The sequence below is a fragment of the Colobus angolensis genome, unplaced genomic scaffold (genome assembly GCF_000951035.1).
Source record: "Colobus angolensis palliatus isolate OR3802 unplaced genomic scaffold, Cang.pa_1.0 Scaffold344, whole genome shotgun sequence".
NCBI classification, from domain to species: Eukaryota; Metazoa; Chordata; class Mammalia; order Primates; family Cercopithecidae; genus Colobus; species Colobus angolensis.
Genome location: NW_012116755.1, coordinates 2,219,567 through 2,229,823, shown reverse-complemented (window position 1 = coordinate 2,229,823; position 10,257 = coordinate 2,219,567). Strand labels below are relative to the sequence as shown.

At 45.4% G+C, this 10,257-nt stretch overlaps 1 protein-coding gene across 3 annotated transcripts in view; it reads left to right on the top strand.

Annotated features, from left to right (window-relative positions):
• The window catches only part of SLC6A20 (solute carrier family 6 (proline IMINO transporter), member 20), a 39,541-nt gene that overhangs the window by 22,369 nt on the left and 6,915 nt on the right, over positions 1-10,257 (top strand). For 2 of the 3 annotated variants that reach the window (XM_011952660.1, XM_011952659.1), the window contains 4 exons: positions 2,212-2,322; positions 3,381-3,622; positions 4,438-4,600; positions 9,095-9,299. In XM_011952660.1, the coding sequence (XP_011808050.1) occupies positions 2,212-2,322; positions 3,381-3,622; positions 4,438-4,600; positions 9,095-9,299 (721 nt within the window). The remainder of the gene's footprint in view (positions 1-2,211; positions 2,323-3,380; positions 3,623-4,437; positions 4,601-9,094; positions 9,300-10,257) is intronic. The other variant, XM_011952662.1, reaches the window with a different exon arrangement.

The window sequence follows — 10,257 nt, the reverse complement described above, 5'->3', positions numbered from 1 at the left end:
CTGAGTTGCCTCCTCACCCTCTGACTACCTGAGTTGCCTCCTCACCCTCTGACTACCTGAGTTGCCTCCTCACCCTCTGACTACCTGAGTTGCCTTCTCCAGCCGCACGCCACCCCCCATGTATTTCTTGACGCATTAGACCAGAGCTACCCATGATATTCCAGGGCCCATGGGACAACTCCAGTATCATGCCTGGTAAGACATTTTATTTTGGTTTCTGAGACCCACTGATGGCCAGCCTCTTAACCCCCAGAGCCCCCTGTGCCATGGCTGAGGAGAGGGACGAGTGAGCACAGGTGCTCTTCCCCCGAGAGAGCTTAGAACCTGCGGCAGCTCACTCAGTCCCATCGTAGAGCCTGGCCATACTGTCATGCTCATAAAAAATGTTCTTGTAATTTATCTTTGCCAGGTTATTATGATCATGATCCAAAAGATCAGAGGGTAACATCTGCAGATATAGAGATTAGAGACCATTACTTTTCCTGATCACTTAGAAATGTTACACGAGACCTGTCATGCCATAAAAACTTATTTATTCTTATCATCTATTTCCTCTGCTTCAGCCATACCCTTCTCCATGGCAAAGTACCCCAATAGCTCTATGTAAAGGGAAGTAATCTTGTCACAGACCATGTGCCATTTCCTGGCATCCTCTGTTGGAATTGCCTTTGTTTCCTGCCAGAATCTCTGCAGAGTAGTCAGAATTAGTTTCTTCCAATAGGTTAAGCTGGATCACATGTCCAGCAATTCTGCCCACTTGGGGAGAAGTGAGCCACCTTGGTAGGACTCCATGAGCCTCTGGGAAACTTGCTCACCTCGGGAGAAGGAGGGAAATTCCCGGGGCTGGCCCTAAGGGCCTGCTTAGTGACCATTGTGATGGATGTTGGTCACGAGTGAGTGCTCTGTCTTTTCATCTCTATCTCTTATCTGGTTTCTTTTCTTATAATCTTGGGTGGATTTATTATTCTTCTCAAGTTACAACAACCTCAGCTAAGAAGCAGTGATAAAAGACACACCCCGCATTCCACCTGCTGTCCTCTGGGTGACAGGGCACAGAGTGCCACTCTGGTGGCCTTGGAAATGGATAAGAAGATGACACCACACCTCAGTGGGAAGGGAGGGTTCAAGTGTAATTCAAGTCCACCTGAACATGAGCCACCAGCCATATTTCTCACAGAGAGACTCAAACTTTAAGGGAACTCTTACACAAAAGACAATCTAGCAAAATATTTATTTGCTTTACAAATGAGACTCTGGTACACATATGAGTTGATTTACAGAAAAAATTCCATTCCTGGATAGGCACACGTGCACTTGAAGGTCTGTATTCTATGGCTTTGTAACAGTTAAAATCACCCAGAGCATGACAGGTGACTACTAATGCTGCCATGAACACCGAATATATTAACAAAACATCATTGAACTTACCATGCATGTTGGTGGAGAAAGAAGATCTGGTTGACAAAAGTGTCCATTCAGGTGTAATGTTAAAGCCTAAGGAAGTAAACCCTTTTTGGAGGGTTGCCATAAAAATCAGATCTGAATTTCCTATTGTGTTTATTATGGAGACATTGTCCTCTACACTACACGTCGCTGCTTTCCTGCATGAGCACTCATGACCAATCTGCTCTTAGGCCCCAATCCTGGGGAAATCTGTCCTTCTCCAAGCTGCAGATTTTTGTTTCCTTTTAATTGTGTTCCTGCTTTGTGTGTAGGCCACCAGGAAGCTCGGAGCTGAATCTGGCTCAGAAACTGGGTAGAGACTCATGCACAGATTCTGTGGGTTGCTTTTTCCTGTGGGCTCATTACTGGATTGCCCATATATTTTTTTCAGGTTGATTTCTTTATCTAGCAATTTTGAAATGTTAATGTGACTGATGTGTTTTTGTGGGTAACCTCAAATCCTTTCCGGAATAAGGTCAGGTTGAAGGGAGGGTGGAAGGCAGAGGCTTGGTACCTGTTTGCCTCTTCTCTACTGAATAAGAAATGTCCTGCTGGTCACAACTGTGAGCGACCACATCCCACCAACCCATTTCTCCAGCCCTAACCCACAGCCTGTGTGTGACCAAGAATCTCCATGCCTTTTCCAGCTGTCAGCAGCTGGGCAGTACAGCCTGAATACCCCAGATGTGGCGGTGTTCCGTGGGGCGTGGGACTGTCCTGTGGACCCCACTGCTCCGGGAGGCCGACTCTGCCCTCTGATGCCCGCAGGTGGTGTATTTCACGGCGTCACTGCCCTACTGCGTGCTCATCATCTACCTCATCAGGGGCCTCACGCTCCATGGAGCCACCAACGGCCTCATGTACATGTTCACTCCCAAGGTACGGGCTGAAGCGGGAGGGCCCTAAGGGCGCCCCTCACTCATCCTGCCACCTTCCAGGATGGGTGGAAGAGGGAAAGATGGAGAGTGGGCCAACACTGTACCCAGGGAAGCTGATGTGAGCCCACCAGGGTGTGGTGGGAGTGTGGAGTACCTGCAGTTGCTGGATCACCTCCTCAGCCAGGTCGTCCCCACTCCCTGTTAATTCTGGAGCATTAAGTCTTTCAGCCTCTCCTTTTCATCCTCACTGTCCCCCCAACTCCTGCACCCCCCCCCCCCCGCCTCCCCTCAAGCCCCTTTCAGACTGTGGAGCAAGCTTTTTACCATGAGCACTGCTCTGGTCATCTTGTTTGTGGGCTCATATGGTTCCCCGCACCCGTTTCCTTACAGGGTTTCCTACTATCCCTTCCCAACCCACCTACTCTTCATGCACCCCACACCCAGGGTTCATCCATGGAGGGTGCCCTCTTGCCTTTGGGATGGGGCAAGTTCTTCATTTAGCAAATCTAGCCCCTGGAAATAAAATGACTGTGTCATCCTCCTCCTTCCCCATTCCAAACGCCCCATGATGTCAGTGCCGAGAGTCAACCCACACCTAGACCTCCCCTGCCAGGCCACACCACCTCCATCTCTGAGTGCCCAGACCTGTGCGGTATCTGCCTGTGAATCAGGGCTCCATGTGTGTTTTAATTATTTTACCCTGCAGTATTCCATTGCACACCTCTGCGCTGATGTATAGTGGTGAGCATAGCTGCTTCTGGTTACACACCTCCTATGACTGAAGTGCTGTAGAAGATACATAGCACCTTATATCCTCCACATAGCACCTGTATTCTCCACAGCACCTTAGCCAGGGGAGGTGTGCAGCTTGAGCTGTGTGTTTCATCTGCCAGGGAGTGGATGGGGCCAGAAGAGCTGGTCTCCAGTCCCAGGGGTGCCCCTGATGGCTGCGTGCTGTAGGCGAGCTCCTTTCCCTCTCCTGGCCACTCTCCTGTTGAGGGTCTAAGTGTTTGGAATCCCACCCAGAGCTCATCAGCCCTGTCCCTGTTGGCCTTCCAGATGGAACAGCTGGCCAACCCCAAGGCCTGGATCAACGCAGCCACCCAGATCTTCTTCTCACTCGGCCTGGGCTTTGGCAGCCTGATCGCCTTCGCCAGCTACAATGAGCCGTCCAGCAACTGCCAGAAGCACGCCATCATCGTGTCCCTCATCAACAGCTTCACCTCCATATTTGCCAGCATCGTCACCTTCTCCATCTATGGCTTCAAGGCCACCTTCAATTATGAAAACTGCTTGAAGAAGTAAGCTCGGGCTGTCCCACTGAGTCCCAGGCCTCCCTGAGCTCTGAGCTGAAGGGTCGCCTGGGCAAGGGCTGGGGCAAAGTGCACCAGTTTTGGAGTCCTCAATCCAGGGCTCACATTCGGACTCCTTACACCACCACCAGTTGCTGGGGGGCCTGGGGCACGTCAACATCTGCCTGACAGGGACGAGGGCACCTTAATGTGTTGCGAGCACTTAGTGTAACGGGACAGACGACAATCAAACTTTGTTTCTTCTACCCCATCTCCCCCACCTCAAAAGAAACCAAGAAGCCTCTAGCTAAGCCACAGAGATTGCAGGATACACTTTCTGTGGCCCCTTGCCCAAAATACAAGGACATCATCCAGGAGATATGCTGTCCAGTGGGGTAATTACCAGCCACAAGTGGCTGTTTACAAATTTACATTTAAATCAATGCAACTTAATTCATATTCCCATGTTACTTTCAATCAGTTGCTCAGTGTCCACCATCAAGTACTCAGTTGCCATATGTGGCCAGTGAGTGCCAAATTGGACAGCCCAGATAGAGAACATTTTCATCAGCATGGAAACTTCTGCTGGACTATGTTGGTCCAGAGGTTAAAATAGCCTAGCTGTGTGAGTTTGGTGCCTGTTGTCATCATTGTTCATATCTGAGGCTTCTTCAGTGCCATTCAAAATTACCCCGCCCTTTAAAAGATCACCAAGCAACAGGTTCCCTTTCCTCACCTAATCAGAAAAGAAGAGGCTGACGGGAGGCTTTGGTGACAGCTGCCTTTCTGATCAGTGAAGGTCGATCCGATGGTCTGCTCTGCAGGGTGAGTCTGCTGCTGACCAACACTTTTGACCTTGAAGATGGCTTTTTAACGGCCAGCAACCTGGAGCAGGTGAAGGGCTACCTCGCATCTGCCTACCCAAGCAAATACAGCGAGGTGTTCCCACACATCAAAAACTGCAGCTTGGAGTCGGAGCTAGACACGGTAACGTGCCCAGGCAAGGTTGGGGACTGTCTTCTCTCCACACACTCATGGGGACCTTGGTGAGCTGCTGACTTGGGAGCTAGGTAAGGTCCATAAAAATGAAGAAAGATCCCGAATAACTTTTCCTGCAACTCCAAGGAGAAGAGGCTTTACCACCACTCTCCTGAGGGCTGCTCGAGAATGCTAGTTGCAGTAAACTTCCTGAGGGACCTCTCTGTCCGTTCTTTTTCTTTTGTGTTTCTAAGCTTTTAAAATACAGGAAAGTAGAGAGAATAATATAACAAACACCTATATATATACCACTCAGAAAGATCCATTATAAACATTTTGTCATTTTGAGTTCAGATTTTTTTTATATAAAGGGAAAGAATGTTTCAAAGATGAAGTTAAAAAGTCCCCTTTGTTTTCCCTACTCACCAGAGGCAAGAACCTTCATTTTTATATTTTATATTTTACATTTTTATACCCATCTATGTATTCTTAAATAATATCATTGTTTTGTTGACAGTTTTTGTTTCATTTTTTCTTTTTTCAACAAGCCTTTTGCACTCCTATGTCGGCAGTTTTTAAATGGGCATAAATGGTCTGGAAAGATACTTCTCTCATTCAGCATTTTAATTTTGAGATCTGTCCATAATAATACATGCGGAACCTCATTGTTCATTTAAATGCTGCATTTTATTCCATCACACAAGTATACTGCAATTTATTTATCCATTGCAGTATAATAGACATTTGGAGGGTTTTTTTTTTTAATTTTTGCTACTGAAAGTCATCTTTATATTTTACAGAATTATCTCTGCTGTGCTGGGAGCTTTATTTTTTCACAGTAGTTTGAGGATCAGTTTGATAAGTTTCATTGGAAAAAAATCTTTTAGGGAATTTTTACTAGACTTGCATTGATTTTATAGTGTAATTTGGGGAGAATTAATATCTTCTGAATTGTGACATTTGACTCAGGAACATACTTTCTCTCATTCACTCAGGTCTTTTAAAATATTCTTCAGCTAACTTTCTCTGTGAACATCTTGGCACATCTTTCATTAGATTTCTATTACCTTACTGTTTTATTGTATTGTGAATGGTGTCTCTTCCCCTCATTCCATCATTGTTTGTTTTTGTTGCAAAAGGAAGCTAAAAATTTTGTATGTTGACCTTGTATCCAGCAATCTTGATGAATTCTCTTATTAATTCTCACATTTAGCTATAGACTTGCTTCAGTTTTCTATGTTAAACTGTCCTATCGCCTGCAGACTGAATTTTGCATTTTTCTTTTAAATGCTTATATCTCATTCCCTTGTTCTTATTGTATTCACTAGGATTTCTAGCACATGGGAGTAGAAGAAATGATAGTGGGCATATTTGTCTAATTCTTATATTTAAAGTAAACACTTCTAGAGATTATTTCTAGAGAGTGTTCCTAGGTAATGCTTTTCAAGGGTAGGGAGTAGGGAGGGCCTGTGGCTCTGGTTGCCAGTAAGCTACTTTGGAGGTTGGTATTTTGGGGGTGGTTGGTTGGTTGGGTTGGGTTTGTTTGGCACTTTGTTTCATGGGTACAACCACTGTAGGTCATTTCATGGGTTAGGCAATGCTTTTTTCTCCTGCTTGTTCAGCCCTAGCTCCATGCTTGCACTGGCCTGTGGCATGAGCCTGCTTCCCCGGCAGGCATCAGACCCCAGCCCCCAAACCCCAGCCTTCAAGGCCTAGGTCCTGTTCAGGTGACCCATGAGGTCCTTCGGCTTCAGCACCTGTTCAGTGCTTTCACTTCAACTTTCCTTTATGGTTTTGGCACCTGGGAGTTTTTCTCACTACTTTTGAGCTTGGCTGTACAGCCAAGAATTACATGGTTGGTTATTGATTTATCTAGACTTCGTTTTTCCTGTTGCTTTGTTCTTTTTTTTTTTTTTTCTTTCTTTCTTTTCTTTCCTCATTCCACTTTATTCCCTGCTGTTTGGAATTTGGCTGCTTGATTTCTTCTTGAAATTTTCCTTTCATATTTAACTTAATAAAGTCTAAAGTTAAACAACATCTTGACCTCCTTCCCAAAATTCAAAAGGACTTTAGAATACTTTCATTTTATCGCTCCCATTTTAAATGATTGTTTTCTAGTTCTGTCTCTTTAACCCCATACATTGGACATGACATTATTATTATTTTATACAGCTCTTGTATTTACCTACATGTTTGCCATTTTATTTGTTCACCATTCTTTCTTGCATCCCAGTGTCTCCAAAGGTTTTTCCTCAAAATACTTTCATTTAGAGCAGTTTTCTTAAATTTTATTCTGTAATTGGCATCTATCTTTTAAAGACATTTTTCCTCAGAGTAGAAAATTCCAGGTTAAAAGTTATTTTCTCTCAACACTTTGAAGATGTTTGCTATGTGATTCAGGCTTCCATTGTTGCTGTTGAAATTTTCTTTCATTCTTTGTAAGCAAGCAGTTTTTTCTCTTTCTCATGATCGTCTCTTTGTCTTTGGCCTCTGCAATCTAGACATGGCATGAATATATTTTTATTTATCCACTCTAGGCCTAGGTGAGGTTGGGCTTCCTGAATCTATGGGTCCATGTTTCTTATCAGTTTTGGAAAATTCATACCTATTATCTCATAACCATTGTCTCTGATTCTCTCATTTTTCTCCTTTTGGAACTTCATTAGATGTGACTTTTTCATCCTGTCCTACAGGTTTCTTAACCTTTCTTTTATTTTTCCCATCTTCTTATCCTTTTATGTTTTATTGAGTCATTCCTGGATATATCTTTCAGTTCACTAACTCTCTTTTCAGCTGCATCTAATCTGGTATTTAATTGTCAACTGAACCTTTTAATTCAATAACTATATTTTTTATATAGATGCTATTTTTTTCCAATTTATTTGTCCATCCCAATAGTTTCTTGATACATGTTTATCTTTGTAATGTTATTCTTTGTTTCTTTAAACATTTCATACATAACTGTTTCAGTGGTGGCCATAGGCAAGAGAAGGAGAGCAGTATTTTAACACTGTTTAGAATTGCTGGCTCATGATAATAATAAAAAGCATATCAACTTTTTGTAGATTTTTAATATTGTTTTTAAATCCTCTACAAGTGGTCACTCCTTTGTTGTTAGCACATAAAGCCACCTATTTTCAGTATGCCCCTGAGCAGCTGGTATGCTATAGAATTGACCTGTGTTCTTGTATTAGTCAATGCAGCCTGCCATAACAAAGTATCATAGTCTGGGTGGCTTAAACGACATAAATTTATTTTCTTTTATTTACTTTTAGTAGAGACGAGGTCTTGCTATGTTGCCCAAGCTGATCTCAAACTCCTGAGCTCAAGTGATCCTCCCACCTAAGCCTCCCAAAGTGCTAGGATTATAGGCATGAGCCACTGTGCCCAGCAAGCAACAGGAATTTATGTCTCACAGTCCTGGAGGCTGAGAAGTCCAAGATCAAGGTCCAGCAGGGTTTGGTTTCTGATGAAGGCCTGTTTCCTGGTTCATGAATACTTATCTTCTCACTGTGTCCTCACACAATAGAGAGTCCTCTCTGTCTCTTCCTCTTGCTATAAGACCACAGTCTGGTCAGATTAGGGCTCCAATATTATAACTCCATTTAACCTTAATTACCTCCTAAAGACCCTATCTCCAGATACAGTCACATTGGGAGCTAGGGTTTCAACATACAAATTTCAGGTGGACACGGTTCAGTCCATAGCAATTCTGAATCTGACAATCCAACATCTGCCACCCTCGGGGAGGGTTGTTCTAAATCTTATTTCTTATTCTTGCTAGTTCTTCACTCACAGTGACTTCTCTCCTTGTGGGTTTGTAAATCCCTGTTTAAGAGCACTTTGCTTAATCTCTGGGAAACCTGTGTGTCTAAATCGGGGGGCTTCTACCCAGGGAGGGCTTGTTTTTGCTTCTTCTGTGGGTAGCCAGGGAGTATGCACAACTTATTATCCCTTTTGAGCCCCTTGGGGGATTGTCTTTAAGCAGGAGTTCCAGCCTCAATTTCCATACTTTGACATCTCCGCAACAGCATTACCAACACAGGGCCCTGACCGCTGAGCACTTGGCCCTCCTGGTTGCCTGCTGACCAAGCTGGCTCTCCACAATTCTGCTTCCTGCTTCCCTGGCCCCACCCTCCCTCCTCAGGTCCCAGCCACAGAAGTTTCAGGATACCTAGTCAGTCATCACATTAGAAGCAGAAATTATGCATTGTTTTATTATTTTTCATCCAGAATTTACATAAGTTGGGGCAGGAAAGAGGAACTCAGTGTTGCAGGCTGGCTGCAAGTTCTCACATGCTTTGCATATATGAGCTCCCAGCAGCTCCCATTTCTTTTCAGCCCAGCTGAGTGTAAGGGAATGGTCTGCAGATGGAAGCTCCAACCTCACAATGTGGCTTCTCATGGCCACTTCCAAGGTCCCCCACATTGCTTAGCACTGAATGCGTGAATAAGACTGTAAGTCCCTCATGCATGTAACTGGTGTCTTCTCACCCTGGGCAGGCCGTCCAGGGCACTGGCCTGGCATTCATCGTCTACACGGAGGCCATTAAAAACATGGAGGTGTCCCAGCTGTGGTCGGTGCTCTACTTCTTCATGCTGCTGATGCTGGGCATTGGGAGCATGCTGGGAAACACCGCGGCCATCCTCACCCCTCTGACAGACAGCAAGATCATCTCCAGCCACCTGCCCAAGGAGGCCATCTCAGGTCAGCAGGCCAGCCAGCGGAGGGGGTGGGGATCAGGAGGGCCAGGGCATGGGGGTGAGCAGGGGAGAGTTCCCTCAGGGTGGGCTGGTTCAGGTGGCTGCAGGGGACTGCAGCCACCTCACCATGGTCTGCCATGTCTTCTCACAACCCAGGAGCTGGGCCACATGATTCATCCTGTGCGTTCCATTCTCCACATCACAGGGAAGTGAAGTGGCCACCCCGACCCAACTCCCCAGCCTGACATTCAAAGTTCTCCAGGCTAGGAGAGAACTTGCTGTTGTTTTTGTTTGTTTTCATTGAAGTATATTATATATATTTCAGACAGAGTCTCACTCTGTCACCCAGACTAGAGTGCAGTGGCGTGATTTTGGCTCACTGCAACCTCCATTTCCCGGGTTCAAGTGATTCTCCTGCCTCACCCTCCTGAGTAGCTGGGATTACGGGTGCACGCCATGACGCCTGGCTAATTTTTGTGTTTTTAGTAGAGACGGGGTTTCACCATGTTGGCCAAGCTGGTCTTGAACTCCTGACCTCAGGTGATTCGCCCATCTCAGCCTCTCAAAGTGCTGGGGTTACAGGCGTGAGCCACCACACCCAGCCTGAAGTATGACCATTATAAAGTGTACAGTTCTTAAGTACAAACTCAGTGGATTTTACATGTGTATCCACTCGAGGAACCACCACCTAGGTCAAGATACAGAACATTTTCTGCACCCTAGACAGCTCCTTCACACCCCTTCCCAGGAAGTATGCACCCCTGGAGTTCACCTCTATTCTGACTTCTACATTTTAGGGTTTTTTTTTTCCTTTTTTTGTTTTTTAAAAAAGACAGTCTCACTCTGTCACCCAGGCTGGAGTGCAATGGTGCGATCTTGGCTCACTGCAACCTCTGCCTCCCAGGCTCAAGCTGTTCTCGTGCCTCAGCCTCCTGAGTAGCTGGGATTACAGGTGTACACCG